This window comes from Ruditapes philippinarum, unplaced genomic scaffold (assembly GCF_026571515.1).
Source record: "Ruditapes philippinarum isolate M1 unplaced genomic scaffold, ASM2657151v2 ctg9_1_1_1_1, whole genome shotgun sequence".
Lineage (NCBI taxonomy): Eukaryota > Metazoa > Mollusca > Bivalvia > Venerida > Veneridae > Ruditapes > Ruditapes philippinarum.
In genome coordinates, this window is record NW_026865571.1 from 337,229 (window position 1) to 360,006 (window position 22,778).

Below are 22,778 nucleotides of genomic sequence, written 5' to 3' on the forward strand. Positions count from 1 at the left end.
GAGATACATATACATAAACATATACAGTGTGACATTAAAACTACAACTAAAGCACTATTTACATGTATTATTCATACAAAAACATTTAATGATTTGCACGTAGCAAGGAAGCAAATATCAAGTACAGTCATTTTAATTCAAATACCAACAAACAGTAACATACTACATGTATTTAAATATGAAAAGTTACAATGGAGAAAAAATATAAAATGTATAAATGTTAACTTAAAACTTGAACAAACTACAAATGAAAGATAATGACTGACATTAATGCGACTTGTGAATACAATTGAACACAGGAAATTACACTCATAAGGACTTTCTTATATGTATATTGGATTCTTACATATTTATATAAATGCAAGCAAATGTATATTGGTTGCTCAAGAGTATGTCTATAATCTACATAATCAAACTAAGTAAAATTAATTCTGTACAAACTTACTTTTTTTTTCAAGGAAGGAAAAAAAAAAAAATACACACAATTTTATCTCTTACATTTTCATATCTAATCAAGATTTCTTTTTTTTTATAACTGTGGAGATTATCAGATATAAGTTATATCGAAACTGACTTCAGATACAATTAAATGAAAGTGCAATGAAAACTTAATTTTTAGTCAAAATGACTGTTTCTTTTTTAACAAAGAACAACAACTATAAAAACAGACTTGCAATATTATTTACAAAATAACACAATGCCTGTATCAAATACAGGCGTGATAATATACAAAATGCACCCTTGTTTCTTATCATAAAATCCTTCACAAATTCCTTGAAAGATAATATACAAAATGCACCCTTTAATGTTTCTTATCATAAAATCCTTCACAAATTCCTTGAAAACAGCACTACTGTTGTTCCACAACTGAAGAAATTTATTACAAGATATAAAGATATACCTAGAGAACAAAATTTAAAAATTCACTGATTAAGGTATTTTTAATAAGAAAATTCCACCGGTATGTTCATGTCAGATTAAGACATTAACTGGGTTCAAACAACCTGCAAGTGCACAAATAAATAAAGCAATGGGGGTATTCAGAGCTACATGTATTTTAGATTCAGGAGATAAATTTAATTACTGGTAACCAGATTAAAAACATTTTCGAAGGTGTGCGAACTTTTCTTCTGTGTTTTGAATAAAAGTCAAGAAAGTCTGCTTAAAGAGCCTGAATCAATTTTGCAGTAAATATTTGGTAACTTGGCAATTATTTTGATGGGGTCTTATAGAAACAGGTAGACAAAGACATTATGTTTATGCAACATTTACATGCATTGATCATTTTATTAGTAATTTGACCCATTTCTCACTAGGTTTTGCATTACAAATTCCTTCAACTTTGAATTTGGAAAAGAAAAGTGTACTGCAAGAGATCAAAATGGACTGTTCCAAACTGAAAGCGGGACATATCCAATTATCCATTACATAAATTCAGCAGGTTAAAGGTCAAAAAATCTCTGACAGTTTTTTGAAGATTTATTCTAGTATTTACAGTGGCATTTTATGTGTACAAAGGAACACCACACTAATTTATTTCTACAGTAACTAGCACAGGTATTGCTTGATACAGATGCTTATTTGCCAAAATAACTATTAAATGACAAATTGGTATGTTTTACATAGCATAACTATTAGAATGCATGTAACATCTAAACACATGTAATAATTTATATCTTACTTGAATAATTTTCTTTTCATGATTTATACATATACTGAATATTACACATATAATCAAACTTTATACTATGTTATGTGACATGTACAAAACTAAGACACAAGAATACATAATTATTATGTGTGTATAAAACATGTTTAACCTAGTCAATACAAATACAAATCTTTAATTTTATGATGAAACATGATTCAGAGTTTTACTACCAATTATTATTTATGAATAAATATCGCTTTCAAAAGTAAGGCATATTTAATAACCAATATTTCAAATATAAACCAGTGATATATAAAAAGAAATTACTGTTTCATTTTGTGGAATGCCCTCCCTTTTAAGTTTTTATCGTTTCTTTGATCTATTGAAAAAAAAAGAAATTATGATTATGCTTTCAAAGGTCAGACTATTTTCTTCCCTTTTAAAAATGTATCACTGACAAAAGCAGGCAATGCAAAAGAAAAGCCTTTTTATGAATAAACTTCAATTGTCTTTATCTTTTTTCTCAAAAATATTTGTAAATTGTAAAACATTTAAATGTAAACAAAGTAACAATACCATTCAGGTCTTTTTTCTAGGAGAGTAAAGCAAGGAATATACACATAGCACAATTAAAAGTTCTTTCATTTATACATTATACAATGTATAACAATGTATCTTTTATATTTAAAATATCAACTTCATTGAGGGTCGACTGCAAAACTGCAGTAATGTATATACAAGAGGGCCATGATGGCCCTAAAGTCGCTCACCTGTATATAGGCCCCTGGAGCAGGGCCAGTTTAAACCCCAGGGCTTTTATTTCAACAAACTTGGTAGACACCCATTTGAAGATGTTTCATGCTAAACATCTACGGTCTAGCTTGTTGGGTTTTTTTAAAGAAGATTTTTTTCAAGTTTTTTGCTTTACACATATAGTTAAAAACAATGACACACCTGGGGCAGGGCCAGTTTTGACCCCAGGGATTTTATTTGAACAATCATTGTAGACACTTACTAGACAATGTTTCATGCTTAATATCTGAACTCTAGCTATTAAGGTTTTTTCAAAGAAGATTTTTAAGTTTTTGCTATACACGTATAAGGAAAATCAATGTCCCCTGTGACGGGGCCAATTTTGACCCCAGGGCTTTTATTTAAACAAACTTTGTAGACACTCACTAGAAGATGCTTCGTGCTTAATATCTAAACTCTAGCTATTTGAGTTTTTTCAAAGAAGATTTTAAAGTTTTTGTCATACACATATAAGGAAAATGAATGACCCCCGGGGTGGGGCCAATTTTGACCCCAGGACTTTTATTTGAACAAACTTGGTAGACACTCACTAGAAGATGTTTCATGCTTAGTATCTAAACTGTAGCTATTTGTTTTTTTTTTCAAAAAAGATCTTTTAAGTTTTTGTTAAAAACATATAAGGAAAATGAATGACCCCGGGGTGGGGCCAATTTTGACCCAAGGGCTCTTATTTGAACAAACTTGGTAGACATCCATTAGAACATGCTTCATGCTAAATATCTTAGCTCTAGCTCTTGCATTCTTTAAAAGAATTTTTTTTAAGTTTTTACTATATGCATATAGGGAAAATCAATGACCCCCTGGGGCGGGGCAAATTTTGACCCCAGGGCTTTTATTTGAACAAACTTGGTAGACACTCACTAGAACATGTTTCATGCTTAATATCTAAACTCTAGCTATTTGAGTTTTTTCAAAGAAGATTTTAAAGTTTTTGTCAAACACATATAAGGAAAATCAATGACCCCCGGGCTGGGGCCAATTTTGACCCCAGGACTTATTTAAACAAACTTTGTAGACACTCACTAGAAGATGCTTCGTGCTTAATTTCTAAACTCTAGCTATTTGAGTTTTTTCAAAGAAGATTTTAAAGTTTTTGTCATACACATATAAGGAAAATGAATGACCCCCGGGGTGGGGCCAATTTTGACCCCAGGGCTTTTATTTGAACAAACTTGGTAGACACTCACTAGAAGATGGTTCATGCTTAGTATCTAAACTGTAGCTATTTGTTTTGTTTTTTTTCAAAAAAGATCTTTTAAGTTTTTGTTAAAAACATATAAGGAAAATGAATGACCCCCGGGGCGGGGCCAATTTTGACCCAAGGGCTCTTATTTGAACGAACTTGGTAGACATCCATTAGAACATGTTTCATGCTAAATATCTTAGCTCTAGCTCTTTGCATTCTTTAAAAGAAATTTTTTTAAGTTTTTACTATATGCATATAGGGAAAATCAATGACCTCCTGGGGCGGGGCGAATTTTGACCCCAGGGCTTTTATTTGAACAAACTTGGTAGGCACTCACTAGAAGATGTTTCATGCTTGATATCTAAGCTCTAGCTATTTGGTTTTTTTTCAAAGAAGATTTTTCAAGTTTTTGCTATACACATATAAGGAAAATCAATGACCCACGGGGCGGGGCCAATTTTGACCCCAGGACTTTTATTTGAACAAACTTGGTAGACACCCATTAGAACATGTTTCATGCTAAAGATCTTAGCTCTAGCTCTTTGAGTTCTTTAAAAGAAGATTTTTTAAGTTTTTACTATATGCATATAGGGAAAATCAATGACCCCCTGGGGCGGGGCCAATTTTGACCCCAGGGCTTTAATTTGAACAAACTTGGTAGACACTCATTAGAAGATGTTTCATGCTAAATATCTTAGCTCTATCTCTTTGGGTTCTTTAAAAGAAGATTTTTAAGTTTTTACTATCTGCATATAGGGAAAATCAAAGACCCCCTGGGGCGGGGCAAATTTTGACCCCAGGGATTTTATTTGATCAAACTTGGTAGACACTCACTAGAAGATGTTTCATGCTTAATATCTAAACTCTAGCTATTTGGGTTTTTTCAAAGAAGATTTTTTAAGTTTTTACTATACACATATAAGGAAAATCAATGACCCCCGGGGCAGGTCCAATTTTGACCCTAGGGCTTTTATTTGAACAAACTTTGTAGACACCCATTAGAACATGTTTCATGCCAAATATCTTAGCTCTAGCTCTTTGGGTTCTTTAAAAGAAGATTTTTTAAGTTTTTACTATATGCATATAGGGAAAATCAATGACCCCATGGGGCGGGGCGAATTTTGACCCCAGGGCTTTTATTTGAACAAACTTGGTAGACACTCACTAGAAGATGTTTCATGCTAAATATCTAAGCTCTAGCTCTTTGGGTTTTTTAGAAGAAGATATTTAAAGTTTTTTCTTTTGGTTGCCATGGCAACCAGAGTTCTGCATGGAATGGAATTCTTTGAACAACTTTGTTAAGGCTTCACACAAGGAACATCCCTGTAAAGTTTCATTAAGATCTGCCTTATGGTTTCAGAGGAGATATCGTTTTAAAAGTGTGAACAGACAACGGACGACGGACGATGTACGACAGACGACGGACGAAGAGTGATCCTAATAGCTCACCCTGAGCATATGCTCAGGTGAGCTAAAAATAAACAGGGTTCGTACAGACATCCAATGCTCACATTCAAGCACTTTTTAATCACATTTTCCCATTTATCAAACATGACTGTTTTAAAGTTTCTTAATCATCGGTTACAAATGAAACTTTAAAACAGTTACAAATGAAACTTTGAAACAGTTACAAATGAAACTTTGAAACAGTTACAAATGAAACTTTAAAACAGTAACAAATGAAACCAGTTACAAATGAAACTTTAAAACAGTTACAAATGAAACTTTAAAACAGTTACAAATGAAACTTTGAATCAGTTACAAATGAAACTTTAAAACAGTAACAAATGAAACCAGTTACAAATGAAACTTTAAAACAGTTACAAATGAAACTTTAAACCAGTTACAAATGAAACTTTAAAACAGTTACAAATGAAACTTTAAAACAGTCATAAAACATCTGGTACTTTATTCTTTCTGCTAAATAACATACATTGTACATTATGTGATATTTTAATACATGTATATATATTTTCATGTAAAGTGCAACTAAATTATTCTAGTATGACCAGCAAATTTAATCAGTGTAATTGTTCATTGAATTTGGTACTAAATTGATTGTTTTTTGGTTTTTTTTTAGTTTTGTTTTTTGTAAACTATTCAATCATTTTCAAGCATATTTGCAGTAAATTTAAGCACTTTTTATGCACTTTTCAAGGGAGTAATCAATTCAATTAAGCACTTTTTTACATTTTCAAGCACTTGTAAAGAGGCTCAAATCTAAGCACTTTTTAAGACTGTATGAACCTTGTTAAAGAAGGACTAAATGGTTCAGCAGTCAACCCTCAAAATGTACTGTAAAATCCCTTACTCAAAATGAATAAAGGAACTAATCAAATGAATAAAGAAATTATCAACAGTAATTTTCCAGATGACACAACTTTTAACAACAGCTACTTCCACACTTTGTACACATTCGTCATTATTAAAATAATAAATTTTCATGACTAGTATCTTTGCCTGGCAACCAAATCTCAATTACCAAAATCCATTTTTTAAAAATTTATTCTCTTATGTAAGTTAATATTTTTTCCTTATGTGAGTTAGTACATGTATTTAACTCCTACCTTCATTTCAATTTTTTTTTAATATCTTAAACTATTTAAATTAAAAAAGCTGATCAGTATTCTTAACCATTGACTTGCTGGACATATCCAGCTTCTATTTTTAGAATCTGTCCACATCAAATTTGGGGAATTTCAAGATGAAAATATTAAGTTGCTTGGCAAACAGTATAGTCTGGTCAGACAGATGAACAGGCTGGCCTGGCTCTATAATGGGGGCAAGTGTTAGTCACTTTTCGGTTCCAGCAGGGTGTGAGTTACGGACACTCTGATGCTGATACTGGTTTTATTTTAATTTTATTTTTTATTTCATTTTATCGCTGAAATATGAAATAAAACCAAACCCTGCTATGATATGGTGTATTTCTATAACTTGAACACACAAGGGGTTTTTATGTATTCGTACTTGCATGGACTGTGTTCACAGACTCACAGACTCTTTTATACTGTTTATTGAACGCCAATTACTTAACTTATAGGGAATAAGTATGTATTATAGTTACATATTATACCTCTCTTATTGCATGAACAGTCATAAAAGTTACATGCACACATCTGTCCTTTTTGCACAAGTCATCTAGTCTTACCTTAAAATTCCAAACTTAAAAGAATCTTGTACAAATTTGTGATACTGCATTTCACCTTTGTGATAATTCACATGCAGAAAAACTTATACAGCATCCCCATCACCATCCACATCACCATTAGCTTCCACCATTTTTACACACTGGCATTTTTCTTTCTCATTTCCACATTTTACACATTTCGTTTTTTCTTTGAAACAGAGAGAACGATATAAAATACAATTTTTGTTTAACTCACAGTTTCCATCTGAATTACCAATGCAAAAACAATTTTTCTTGCAGTACGGCACACAATAACATATTATTAACACTGATACAACTAATATTACTGCACCGGCAACTGGTAATAAAATTGTAAGTAAACCTGGACTGTTTGACACTGGTGGTTTGACTGTAGGCTTGTATTTGATAATACATTCAGGCTTTATCAAATTTCCATCAAAACAATGAAATGTATCCGGCATTTTTTTCTCATAACCGTTCTTACAGCTCCATTCTAGTGTTTTATCATGCACCAAGTAGCCATTTACAACATTTTGCAAGGACATTGTCTGCGAATCAGCCTCAACTTTACAGTGGCAATAGCAAGCCAAGTTTAAGTAATCCCATGCACCACTGATACATTCAGCCTGAGCAGGTCCTGTTTTGGTCACTGGCACATCATCCCTACAGTTAATGAAAAGGTAAGGGCCAAAAGGATTTGCATCTCTTATGCATGAGGAGCTCAAGCCTGGGTAAGGAGGGCATGTGCTTAACTCGCAGGTAGGTTTTGTGCCCCAAGTTCCATCTGCCCTACATTTTACATGTGGAGATCCTTTTATAATATAGCCTTCATCACATGTTACTTCAGTAATGCTTCCATACCCATTTCTTATAATATAACTATTATCTTGAAATGTTTCACCAAACTGAATTGATCCAAATTCGCCACACATTTTAATATTACATACTGGTGGTTCTAGTGGCAGCCAATTCCCATCAATTCGACACAGCATTTTATTGCTAGATCCCACCATGTCATAACCTTCATTGCATTCAAACTGTATTGTTGTTCCCACCCTATAAGTGGGAACATTGACTACCTTCCCATTTTCTGGTGTTTCAACATGTGAACAAAAAATCTCCTCACACCTTAGGTTTCCATCTACCCATTGTGTACCAGAACACCGGTATTCACGGCTTGTTCCAGCTGGGTTAAAACCAATCTCACAATCAAACCTGATGACAGTTCCATCTGCAAAAGGTCCACTTCCGGTTGCATTATTTTTCGTATTATCTATAGATGGTATACTGTTACAGTCTGCTCTTGCAGAAGAGATTTCTAAAATAAAGAAAAATATTTGTATATACTGAGGTCATGATCCTTAAACCTTTAAATACTTTAATAAGTGTTAAAGTAGTACAGACAATAACTTGACTATATCTTACATGTAGCTACAACTGGGCGTACAATTGTTGATAAAACGACACCTAGAAGTACAAAGTAAGAAGCTTGCATTCTATAATACTGCTTAAACTTATCATTATACAACAAAATCCAATTGTTGATTATGACCAGTTCCAAATTCATAGCAGGTCCAGTCAATTTTCAACCCTAGATTTTTTTCACAAGTCTCATTATGCAATATGAAATAGAATTGTAAATCACATGCCAACATTAAAGATCAAGACAAACTTCCACTAATAAAAATTCTACTTATTACAGTAATAGCTTTTTAAACAAGAGCCGGTTGAACCGGGTGATGCTCCCCGAATAGGTTTTGGACACAGGAAGGTATACCTCTTGTAGTGTCAGAGTTATGTCACAGACAAAGTTCAAAGTGTAAAAACAACCCAAATGTTGTGCACGACACATTGTCTCAATATGGTGATCATTTCTGTGAAAAAGTTGTAAAATCAGACTTCAAATAAGGAAGTTATGGGCTAGACACAATTTTGCTGCAAGGTCATGCTGTGACCTTGACCTTCAAGGTAGCACCCCCAAATGTTGCATGTGACACGTCGATTCAATATGGTGATCATCCCTGTGAAATAGTTGTTAAATCCGACTTCAAGGAACGAAGTTACTGGCCGAACGCAATTTTGCTGCAAGGTCATGCTGTGACCTTGACCTTCAAGATAGCAACCCAAATGTTTGCGCGCAACACATCATCTCAATATTGTGATCATTCCTGTAAAATATTTTTAAAATCTGACTTCAAATAACAAAGTTATGGGCCGGACAAGATTTTGCTGCAAGGTCATGCTGTGACCTTGACCTTCAAAGTAGCGACCCAAATGTTGGGCGCGACACGTTGTCTTAATATGATGATCATTTCTGTGAAATAGTTTTAAAATCCGACTTCAAATAACAAAGTTATGGGCTGGACATGATTTTGCTGCAAGGTCATGCTGTGACCTTGACCTTCAAAGTAGCGACCCAAATGTTGCGTGCGGCACGAAGTCTTAATATGGTGATAATTTCTGTGAAATAGTTATAAAATCTGACTTCAAATAATGAAGTTATGGGCTGGACAGGATTTTGCTGCAAGGTCATGCTGTGACCTTGACCTTCAAGGTAGCAACCCAAATGTTGGGCGCGACACGTCGGCTCAATATGGTGATCATTTCTGTGAAATAGTTTTAAAATCCGACTTCAAATAAAGAAGTTATGGACCGGACACGATTTTGATGCAAGGTCATGCTGTGACCTTGACCTTCAAGGTAGCGTCCCAAATAATGCGCGCGACACGTCGTCTCAATATGGTGATCATTTCTGTGAAATAGTTTTAAAATCCTACTTCAAATAAAGAAGTTATGGACCGGACACGATTTTGATGCAAGGTCATGCTGTGACCTTGACCTTCAAGGTAGCGACCCAAATGTTGCACGCGACACGTCGTCTCAATATGGTGATCATTTCTGTGAAATAGTTTTAAAATCCGACTTCAAATAAGTAAGTTATGGGCCGGACACGAATTGGGACGTACGGACAGACGGAAGGACGGACTGACGGACAACCCGACCACTATATGCTCCCCCGAAATTTTTCGGGGAGCATAACAAGAACCCGTTGAACCGGGTGATGCTCCCAACACCTCTTATAATTTCAGAGTTATGTCTTAGACAAAGTTCAAAGTGCAATAATTCCAAATGTAGGCAAGACAGAGTTACTGTTCTTTGCACTGCTCTTCTACCCAATGAGATCTATCTACCTACAAAGTTTCTTGTTCATATCTCTTAAAGTGTCAGAGTTATATCCCGGACAATGTTTAAAATGTAAAAATGAACAAAGGGCAATAACTCCAAAATTAGGCAAGGCAGAGTTAGGACTCTTGTACACTGCACATTTACCGAATGACATCTATCTACCTACAAAGTGTCTTGTTCATATTTATTACACTTACAGAACTATGTCCTGGACAATGTTCAAAGTGTAAAAATAAACAAAGGGCAATTAACTCCAAAATTAGGCAAGGCAAAGTTACGGTTCTTTTGCACTGTACTTCTACTCAATGAGATCTATCTACCTACAAAGTTTCTTGTTGATACCTCTTATAGTTTCAGAGTTATGTCCCGGACAAAGTTCAAAGTGTAAAAATATACAAAGGGCAATAACTCCAAAATTAGGCAAGGCAGAGTTAGGACTCTTGTACACTGCACATCTACCCAATGACATCTATCTACCTACAAAGTGTCTTGTTCATATTTAATACACTTTCAGAACTATGTCCTGGACAATGTTCAAAGTGTTAAATGAACAAAGGGCAATAACTCCAAAATAAGGCAAGGCAAAGTTATGGTTCTTTTGCACTGCACTGCACTTCTACTCAATGAGATCTATCTACCTACAAAGTTTCGTGTTGATATCTCTTAAAGTTACAGAGTTATGTCCCGGACAAAGTTCAAAGTGTAAAAATATACAAAGGGCAATAACTCCAAAATTAGGCATAACAATGTTATGGTTCTATATGTTTGTACGAATGGACGGACAAAGTGGTGACTATATGCTCACCCTTTGGAAGCATAAAAATAAAGTGGAACCATTAAACTTCTTGAATAACTTTTGGTAAGATCTTCAAAAAGAAACAAGCAAACTACCCGTAAGCAGTTTTCATCAATTTTGGTGAACTGTTTCAGATAAGATGTCATTTAAAAGCAACTGTGAACAACAGTTGGATGGAAGTCAAAATGCCATCATTTTGACTAACATCTTTTCCCACAACAACTTTTAGTTTTACAAGAGAACTTTAACCTAACAAGAACCACTGCTGGGGCAACGCTTGACTTTTTTACATTTCCTAAAAGCAAACAATTAAAATGTTTTTACAAAATTCTGGAAACAAAGTGATCCCTCGGAATCATCAATCACAACAGAATAACATTGAGCGGTACTCAATTCTCAACACTTTATAGTGTTGGCATTAATGATCCCGAAGGACCAGAAAATATAACAACACTGAAGTGAAGTACGGGGCAACTTTTTACGGCTGCCACACGGCACTTGACACCTGCTGTTGTGAAGTACAAAATTCTGGAAACAAAGAGATCCCTCGGAAGCATCAATCACAACAAAATAACATAAGAATTGCAGACTCGGTTTGATTGAGTCTCTCAAGTCTTGAAAAAGAAAACTAAAGAAAAAAATAGTTTTTCCTTTTTTTTTAAATTTTAATTATGACAACAGGTAAGATAGTCACACTTGTTGTTTTGTCAGAGTATGAATCATTTTCATAATGTTCAATGATCAATTTTACATCTGAAACTATGTATCTGTTACAAATTTCATAGCTTTTTATCAAAGGACAAGAAAGTACAATGTAGGTCACTTTGTCAAAATCTAGGTCAGTTGAGATCCAAGTTCAATTTTAAATATGAAACTGTGCACATGGTCCAAATTTCATAGCTGTATATCAAGGACAAGAAAGTACATGTAGGTCACTTTGTCAAATTATCTAGGTCAGCTGATATCAAAGTTCAATTTTACATCTAAAAATTGTGCACATGGTCTAAATTTCTTAGCTGTTCATCAAAAGACAAGAAGAAGGTCACATTCTCAAGTTACATGTATCTAGGTCAGCTGATATCAAAGTTTAATTTTACATCTGAAACTATGCATTTGGTCCAAATTTCATAGCTGTATATCAAGGACAAAAAAGTAGGTCACTTTGTCAAATTATCTAGGTCAACTGATATCAAAGTTCAATATAATATTTAAAACTGTGCACACACTCTAAAATACATAGCTGTACATCAAGAGACAATAAGTAGATCACTTTGTCAAATTATCTAGTTCAGCTTATATCAAAGTTTAATTTTACATCTAAAAGTGTGCACAAGGTCAAAATTTCATATCAACATCAAAGAAAAAAGAAAGAAGGTCCCATGGTAAAAATCTAGGTCAGCTGATATCAAAGTTCAATTCTACATCTGAAACTGTGCACATGGTCCAAATTTCGTAGTTGTTTATCAAATGACAAATAAAATTGCACTTGTGAAAAAAATGCTATGCCACCACATAAATATAATAACAGAAGTAGATTTTTTTGTTCCTATACAACTGAAATTTGCCATAATGCAGAAGTGTCCACACAATGAATTTGGGGTAAAGCTTGTATTACAACATTTCAAATGAAAGACAATGTGCAGTCATTATGTGTCTAATGTTCAGATACAAAGTATTCATAAAAAGTAAAAGTATAATTCTTACTTGATAAAAATTTTAGTATTTACTATATTACATAGATGTATTAAACTTTGAAATACAGTTACAGTTATTTTTCTTAACTACTATCTTTTCAATTAAGCATTACCTATTTCTGAAAATATAAAAATACATTCATGATTTTGAATCATGGTATGAACCATAATGTCCTTATAATGTGCTCTGATCATTTTATAAATATCCCTGCATTGAAGCGAACATCAATCGCAACTACTCGGCCCTTTCCGTCAGTCTTTGGATAAGGACCTCAAACACAATAGTATGAATACACAGAACGGATGCGGTATTTTGGTCTAACCTACGATAACTAAACACGTAAACAAAAGGTAATTTAATGCTGGGAGTTGCTGACAAGTTTATTTCCAATATATGTATTACAAGTCCACCTAAAATAAGTAAATTCATAGGTACAAAAGCAAACAATACATTATTTATATATTTATTATTATTGTTGTAGAAACCGAAAGTACAAAAAACCAACCTGTTGACATTTGGTCGGATTTGTTTAAAATTGAACATCAGTGGGCATATTTAAATTACAAATTGTTGTCAGACATATTTTCAAGCATAAGAGTACCGGAACAGACATTAGATGCCAAATATATACATTCGTTTGACATTATCTCTGTTTCTGTTTTACATCTGAAACCACGTGGTAGAACTACTTTCAATCCGTATTGTTTCCGAGGTTATTATAGATAAAAGCCGAGGCAGTTCGATCCGAATGAGTGAACATCTCTCTTGCTGAAGGTCATGACCTTTTTTAGGCTTTAGAAAAAACTCCCAGCTATTGAATCTTTTCTTAGAATAATTGCATAACAGGTACACATATATAAAAAACATTCCAATATGTGTTGTTTCCCTGTTATTACTTAACTCATGAGCACGGTTATTTTATAGCAAAGGGATAATTTAAAGACAAGCAAATTCGTTGAATTTATATCCCCCGCCGAGTACTGGTTATTATTAACACAACAACTGAAGACATATGGCTTTATTTATATATTAATCATGGCATAAACTGTAATACTGTATGTGTATTTAAATTCGCGGAAGCAAATTTTCGCGGAAAGGACCACTTTGGGGGTCTATACAAATATTCGCGCTATTTTGAATTCGCGGAGGTGACTGCCGAAAATCATAAATTCGCGTTGACCACTCAAGGAAAATTACAGTACTGTAATCATCGCGGGAGTTCACAGTTATTTTCAATACCAGGTGTCGAACAATACGCTATTGTACAGAATAAAAGACACTGTCTAGCGGACAGATTATAGCAAAACAAAAGAATGCCCGTGCATAATTTTTCACAGTTTGGGTCACAAACGTCTTGACAACTGATCAGATCATGTTTTGGTTTTTCCTAACAAACAATACAAAAGAAACACAAACATAAACGATTTAAATGATGAATAACTTGGAAAACAAACACAATTACTCAGAAAACATTTAAATAAAAGTGTGAAAGCATATCACACACTGATATACATTGTTCTATAGAAGCGCGAAAATATGACTATTAAGAAATTATTGGTGTAGAAATAGTCGCGCTAAACATGAATTCGCGGATTGAATGTCACCGCGAAGATCGCGAAAATTTGAAGCCCGCGAATATTTCTACACATACAGTATTCTTTGAACTTGAAGCCTTGTACCTTCAAACAAGAAGAATTTTTAAGTTTTCACTATATACATATAAGGAAAATCTATGACCTCTTTGAGTGGGGCCAATTTTGACCCCAGGGCTAAAATTTGAACAATTTTGGTAGAGGACCTATAGGTTATATCATATACCAAATATCAAAGCTCTAGGCCTTGTACTTTCAGACAAGATTTTTTAATTTTGCATTTTTGAAACTCCTTTTCTGGCCCTGTGACCTACTTATGCAACAGACCGGAACCATTTGATCAACTTTGGCAGGGGACCACCCTAGGATCATTCCTGTAAAGTTTGGTTGCTGTGCAGTCATTTGTTTCTGAGGAGATGTTGTTTAAAGAAATTGCTGACGACGCACGACGACGGACGGTAGGGGATCACAATAGCTCACCTAGATGTAAAAACATCTTAATCTCCAGACTTCATTGCCATTTTCAAGGCATCAAGAAGGGATCTCAAAATTTTCAAATATTTTTAAATGTTATTGTAACAAATCATTTTAATTCTTCTTTAATAAAAACTAGAAATGTGTCCATAGGACACGGGTGCCACCACCGCGCCACTGTTCTGTCAATCTTATGACTCTAGGTCAAATATTTTTGGAAAACTAAAAATCTTTTTACTAAGTAAAGGGCAAGAACTTTACAAATACTGAATAAATCCCCAAGCAAACCCCAAGTTGAAAATTGCAAATTTATACTACTGTAATTCAAGGGCAATAACTCTAACAAAACTGAAAAAAATCCACATGCAAAGTCCAAGGTTCATAGCTTCACAGTGAGGTGAATCATTATTCCTGTAATTTAGTGATGTTGATCATTATTCCTGTTAAGTTGGTCGATTCTAACTCAAGCACTCAAGGATCAAATAACAACATAATGAAACAGTTTTTACTAAGTCAAGGGAAATAACTCTTCAATACTGGATAAATCCACAAGCGAAACCCCAGGAACAAACTAAATATGCTGAGCAACTTTCCAATAAGGTTTAATGACTCTATGTCAAATCCTTTTTGAGTTACATGTGAAACAACAATAACTCAAAATTGAAAATTGCAAACAAATACTTTTGAGTTACATGCACCAAGTTGAAAATTGAAAATTTACTAAGTCAAGGGCAAATAACTCTAAAATACTAAAAAAATCCAGACGAAAATACCAAGGTGCACAACTACACATGCTGATCAACATTCCTGTAAAGTTTCATGACTCTAGGTCAAATACTTTTTGAGTTACATGCGACACAAGTTGAAAATTACAAAATTTTACTAAGTCAAGGGCAATAACTCTAAAAATACTAAAAATATCCAGACGAAAATACCCAGGTGCACAACTTCACATGCTGATCAACATTCCCATAAAGTTTCGTTGAATTCCAGCCATTAGTTGCAGAGAACTACTCCGGAAACGAAATTCTAAGTCAAGGGCAATAACTCTAAAAATACTAAAAATATCCAGACGAAAATACCCAGGTGCACAACTTCACATGCTGATCAACATTCCCATAAAGTTTCGTTGAATTCCAGCCATTAGTTGCAGAGAACTACTCCGGAAACGAAATTCGGACGGACGGATGGACGGACGGACGGACGGAAGGACGGACAACGCCAAAACTATATCCCCCTCCCGATTCCATCGGCGGGGGATAAAAAGCCATGACCTTCTGGGGCAGGGCCAATTTTGACCCAAAAGCTATAATTAGAATAATCTTAATGAGGTTCATTAAACATAGTTCTTGCATTTTAAGCTCTTGTAGTTTTGAAGAAAAAGATTTTTAAGTTTTTTTTACTACATTGTGTACATACATATAAGGACAACACATTACACTTGCAGGGGCGGCAAATCCTATTGTGACTTACTTGCCCATTTAATTAGAAGCATCTCTTAAGTTGTCCTATGATGTTTATATAGTAAATTCTTGAAAATTTCTACTTGACCCTACAGGCTGTGGGACAACCTTGGCAATATGGACAATTGATTTTGCCACCCCTGCCTTGGGGCAGGGACAATATTGACCCCATTGCTGTGATTTGAACAATCTTCATAGAGGTCCATAAGACAATGCCTTGTGCAAAATATCTGTCTATACTCTAGGCTTTTTAGTTCTAAAGAAGAAAGCTTTTTAAATTTTCTTATTTTTATTCCTTTGGGTTGCCTTGGCAACCAGATTTTTGCATGGACTCAAATTCTTTGAACAACTTTAGAGGCCCTTCATCCAAGGATTAATCCTGGCGACACAGATTGTAGTCGCAAAAAAAAAACAAGAGCCACCGCCGGGCGGGGGCAACGCTCGACTTTTTACTTTCTCTAAAAGCAAACAAAGAAATGTTTCAACAAAATCTTACCTTTTCCTTTTTATAAAATTAATCCGTCTGTCTTGACACATTAGTTTTGTCTATATATTTTAAATAGAAACACGCAATTTTATTAATAGAAAATTCTAAAAATAGAATCACGTAATTCTATAAATAGAAACATGCAATTCTATAAACAGAAAATTCTATAAATAGATACATGTGGTGGAGTCAAGTGGTGACACGTGGTGGTGTCACGTGGTTGACACATGGTGACACGTGGTGGTGTCACGTGGTAGAGTCACGTGGTTGAGTCATGTGGTGGAGTCACGTGGTGAAGTCATATGGTAGAGTCACGTGGTGACGTCACATGGTGAAGTCACGTGGTTGTGTCACGTGGTGAAGTCACGTGGTGGAGTCAAGTGGTACAGTCATGTGGTGAAGTCACGTGCTGGTGTCAAGAGCCCAAGTGTTTGATAAACAACAAGGTCTTGTCCTTAAGTATGTTCTGCTATAATATGAAGTTGATCCCTTCAATAATAGCAAAGTTACAGCCAAAACAATGAAAATTTCAATAATTTGAACTTCAAAGTCAAGGTCATTAATGAGTGAAGGTCAAAGTCTGTCAGGTTATTTTTAAGGGTTATCCTTGAAGATTATTATGGTTAAGTTTGAAGACCATCCATTCAAAAATAACAAAGTTACAGCCAATAATAGCCAAAACAAGAACTGTCGGAGGACAGTAACGCTTGACTATTCGCAAAGTTGTCACAAGTGTGTTTCATTGAGTATAATAATGCTTACCTATATAAATACATAAAATTGTCGGAAAAGGTACAAAGGCTTGTTATTAAGATGTTTTATTAACTTAATCACTTCTTTATTATTATAAAATGCATAAAATTGTACCAAAAAAGGCACAAACCCTTCAGTAGTTATGGAGACATTTGCTTAACCAAGAATTTCTAAGTAGGAAAAGGGGCATAATTATGCAAAAAAGCAAATCAGAGTTATTAGACGTGTGCCAATCATGTTAGATAATCACAGAGAACAAGTGTGTGAAGTTTCAAGCCATTCCCTTTAGTAGTTATGGAGATACCAGCTTGCACGCAAAAACTTAACCAAGATTTTTCCAAGTCGAAAAAGGGGCATATATATGCAAAAAAGCAAATCAGAGTTATGGGACTTAAGCCAATCATGTTAGACAATCACAGAGAACAAGTGTGTGAAGTTTCAATCCATTCCCTTCAGTAGTTATGGAGATACCAGCTTGCACACAAAAACTTAACCAAAAATTCTAAGTCGAAAAAGGGGCATAATTATGCAAAAAAGCAAATCAGAGTTATAGGACTTGTGCCAATCATTTTAGATAATCACAGAGAACAAGTGTGTGAAGTTTCAATCCATTCCCTTCAGTAGTTATGGAGATACCAGCTTGCACGCAAAAACTTAACCACAGGGACGCCGACGTCGACAAATGGGTGACTGCATTAGCTCGATTATTCTGCGAATAGTCGAGCTAAAAATGAAAATTTCAATAATTTGACCTTCAAAGTCAAGGTCATTTATGAGTGAAGGTCAAGGTCTGTCTGGTTATTTTTAAGGGATATCCTTGAAGATTATTATGTTCAAGTTTGAAGACAATCCATTCAAAAATAACAAAGTTACAGCCAATAACAGCATGAACAAGCAAAATTTGGACTTTTAACCTTGAAGGTCAAGGTCATTTATGGATGAAGGTCAAGGTTAGTGTGGTCTACTTAAAGGTCTTGTCCCAAGGGTTGTTGTGGCCAAGTATGAAGACAATACACCAAGAAACAAGAGGGCCATGATGGCCCTATATCGCTCACCTTAAGGAATATAGATCTTAAAAGTATTTTTCTTTTTTAAAACAAGCAACAGGTTTATAAAATTTCTAATGTCATTTAAAGGTTAGTGTCAAATGTAAAGTATTTTTGGCCAACAGCAACAGGAATGCAAACAAATGTATAGAAATACCTCTTTTTTCTTTTCTTTAAAGTATAGGTTGCTAAAAAATACACTCCCTGTAGCGTGTTTACATAACAGAGACATCATAATTAACAAGACAAAGTACAAATTTGGATAATACTTCAATAAAAATAGGTCAAAGACAAAAATGGTCGGGTTGCATTTGTAAACCAAATAACATGACTCATGAGGCTGTAGCTTAAGGTCTTCAGCGTACCTGTTCATATACTATGACATGACGTGAACGCTGAAGACAACCCCATAGGGAAAGTCCACCAATAATCGTGCCAGGAATCTGACACGCTCGTATTCATTCATGGAACATGCCATGAAGTAAAGTGAAGCATACCTTGATAAAACTATATATAATCTGTTGATAAGCCAAGGATGGACAATTAAAATCTTATTACGAACATAAACTGCCTAATAGTTTCTGACAGATAAAAATTTCGGCACTTGGCCGCCATATTGCCAAAATGTTTGACCACATGATTACGAGATTGACCTTTACAAACCCATGTGCTTCCAATATTTTAATAAATTACTTTTTTTAAAGATATTGAAAAAGGTGATTTACTGACTTTTGTATTCAATTAAATCATATTTAAAGTTACATTAAATAAATTTCATAAAAAAAGAAATAGCGACATTTCATTAATAAATTAGGTTTCATATCGACTCAAGATCTTATTTTGGTGTCCAGACAACCAACATGAGTTTAATGAGCATACAAATGTGCAACCTCATTGTGGCGAATTCGGTAGTACAATTTCTGTTTGCATTAGAAACTCCGCCTTCGGATCATCCGTACATCAATATTAAATCAACAAACATGACTATAAGTAGCAGTCCTAATTTAACAGTATATTTCCGCATTGTAACGGATATTTTCATACAAATTTAATCTGTTTTATGAGATGATTATTTTTTCTGAACCACAGGCCTCATGCACAGTGAAGCTTAAACGGTAAAAAGTGTGTTTGCACAAGAAAATCTTATATTTGCTGTGTTCCGGATAGCAACTATAACACCGTGACGTAGCGCATATACGAGCTGATTATAGTCTTCATTTGCATGTTAAAATTCGTATACGAACTTTAGTGTTACCGTGGGGTTTTCCATTTAAAATCCTAATTTATGAACAATATTTGATGAGATTTACAACGATACTGTTAAAATGGTTAATGAAACTGTAGAATGCTTGGTTTTTATGCCAACGGCAAAAATATGTTAACATATTTATTATACACTTTTAAATGAAATATTGAGAACTATTGATGAAATAAAATGCATATTTTCATTTTCCGTATTTTCACTGTAAAAATTTATTTTTCACTGCAGTGAAACATATTTTCCGTATTTTCACTGGTGTCTTGCCGGACTACTTTCTTTTAAATTCTGCCAGTACTCAAAATTTAAGGGAAAGTCTTGCAAATTTTAATGTCCAGAAAGAGAAAAATGTATATAATAAACAGAAAATTCAAGTTTTTTCTATAAATACATGATTTATTTTCATCTTGTGGCATGAAAATTACCATATTTCACTCGTGGCTACCGCCACTCATGAAATATTTATTTTCATACCACTCGATGAAAATAAATCGTGTATTTATAGAAAAAACTTGAATATCCTCTATTTATTTAGTGTAGCTTTAAGTATTAAAAATTAATAAAAATAAATAAAAACATTATCTTGGATTAAAATATTGAAATCATGTCAACAAAGATGTTCAAAATACAGTACACGACTCTATTCTAATCGGTTCCCGGGAATGACGTCGTACGTCTGAGGTCTCGCGTGGCATTTAAATGTCATGGCCAACTGTAATCGGCGTAATTGATGTTTTACAGTTAAATAGGCAATTTTAATGACGGTATTAAAATTTTGATACTTTAATTGGTATAGAACAATGTTAAAATAATTGTTTTATCGTAAAATGCACAAGAATTGATTGGGTCAAGTGTAATTGCAAGTGAAAAATAAGGTTAACTTAAATCAACTTATGTTATTATGGTTAGGTTTCGTAACAGGTCTAATCCAAAACTTTTAATGCCGCATCAGATGAAAAACAAAAATGTTCAATAGCGGCTTATAAGTTTTGGAAGCCAGAACTATTTAAAATCTTGCGGTAAAATTTAGTTTATAAGTTATTTTTCAGTTCATTGTAATTCTTAATAATGAGATCAAATAAAGGTGTTCAAGAAAGTAAAACTTGATTTGTATAATAGCAATTAAATTGCTATTATACGAATCAAGTTTTACTTTCTTGAACACCTTTATTTGATCTCATTATTTATATTATTGTGATTTATGTGATTTATATGTCATATAAAACGTTGACCCTTGATTGGAAATAAAAGTTGTTCTATTCTATTCTTAACATATTGTCTTGATATATTTTTTCTGAAATTATACTTTAAAAGATAATTGCAAACAATATGCTACCCACAATTTTTCACTTTTTATTCGCTAGTGATCGTAACTCTGGATATAAATCTCTATTTGGAATCAGGGTCAGCTCGGCCCTAAAATGTACTCGGCCCCGAGTCAGCTCGGCCCTATTTTAACTCGGCACGGGTCAACTCGGCCCACTTTTCAATTAATTGAAATTTTGGTTTGTTTTGTTGGAACCACATAATAAAATATGGACTTATTCATAAACGTGTAAAGATGTTTTATTAAATTAGTATTACATTTTTGGTAATGAAAGCGTTTTTAATGATTTGGGTAATAAAATCTTATTACAATCCATCATTGGGACATAGCAAAATACATTGCATGATAATAAATAACATGTAGTTTTACTTATGTAAGATAAAGAACAAACATTTAATATATTTTATATTATAAGTATTAAAAAACAAGTTTTTATTTCATATTTTATGGAAGATTTCAAACAAAAACCAACAAAAGGAAAACACATTTGTATTATAGTAATGTTTTAACGAATTTGCAAGAAAAAACATAATTTTTCTAAATTAAATATACATTAATTCTGCAGCAATACAAATAATGTACAAATATATAATAATATACCACATATCTCTTGTTTTTCATTTAAAACAGCTTTCCTTGATAACATGATGACATAATAAGAAAAAGTTAATACGTTAAATATGTTTTTTTTCAAAGTGGGCCGAGTTGACCTGTGCCGAGTTGACCCGTGCCGAGTTGGTATAGGGCCGAGTTGACTCTTTACCATCTATATGGGGGGTTTGCCTAAAATACAAAAGTGAGATTTTTGACGAAAGTGAGCGAAAGTGACTTTTAAAATTTGAATTATGCCGTTTTAATAGAATTTTACAGTAAAATTGCTGTTTGTTACTTTGTAGACGTATATTATTAGCAACTAATTATATATATTATAATAAATAACCATAATCATGATTTAATCGCCATTTATTGGCCTAATTTCTAAATATAAAAGTTTAATTATCTTCCTTTCGCTTGCATAGAAAAATACGAAAGAAGATTTACTAAATTTGCAGTTTGTAGACGTATATTATAAGAAATTAATATTAATTTCTGATAATATACGCCTGAAAAATGCAATATTAGTATAACTTTCAATTCAACGCTTTATTTCATATTTTACAAGTCACTTTCGTATTTTTCAATGTGAGCGAAGGGTAGCCTAATTAATTCGGCGTGAACGGTTTGACCCATTTTACAGACTTTTTTTTTCTTACTGTCAAACCGGAAAAAGACAGCCCCCGTCCAAAATTATCTCGGTGTCTCTTTGACAAGTATAATTAGTTGGACTAAGCGAAGGGAAGATTAAATCATCATAGTGATTATTTTTGAAAATAAATATTATATATTTCTGATAACATACGTCTACACACTGCAATTTTAGTACAAATTTAAATTTAAACTCTATATTTAATATTTTACAAGTCACTTTCGTATTTCTAAAATGAGCGAAAGGAAGATCTCAGATCTTGTGTACTGTATAGAAATTATGCAAATAAATGACGATTAAATCATCATAGTGATTATTTTTGAAAAGAAATATTATAAGTTGCTAAGAATTACAGTCAACCCGGCCCCAAGTTAACCCGGCCCCAAGTCAACCCGGCCTCAAAATTGGTCAACCCGGCCCCAAAATTGGTCAATCCGGCCCCACAGTATTTTTATTTGGTCAATGCGGCCCCAAAATTGGTCAATGCGGCCCCAAAATCGGTCATTCCGGCCCCAAAATATATATAAAATTATTTAAGTCATCTTGTTGTATGATGGAATAAAAATGATTTATTATTAATTGTACCAAATTTAACGATTATTTGCATGTTATTTCACTATAATCCAGACAAAAAAAACCCCACTTACTTTATAA

The 22,778-nt window shown here is 33.6% G+C and overlaps 1 protein-coding gene across 2 annotated transcripts in view; it reads right to left on the minus strand.

Annotated features, from left to right (window-relative positions):
• Nucleotides 1–518: 518 nt before the first annotated feature.
• Nucleotides 519–22,778, minus strand: part of LOC132729579 (sushi, von Willebrand factor type A, EGF and pentraxin domain-containing protein 1-like) — a 71,048-nt gene continuing 48,788 nt past the window's right edge. For both annotated transcript variants that reach the window (XM_060715363.1, XM_060715362.1), the window contains exon 2: nt 519–8,119. In XM_060715363.1, coding sequence (XP_060571346.1) covers nt 6,885–8,119 — 1,235 coding nt within the window. In that variant the 3' untranslated portion in view covers nt 519–6,884. The remainder of the gene's footprint in view (nt 8,120–22,778) is intronic.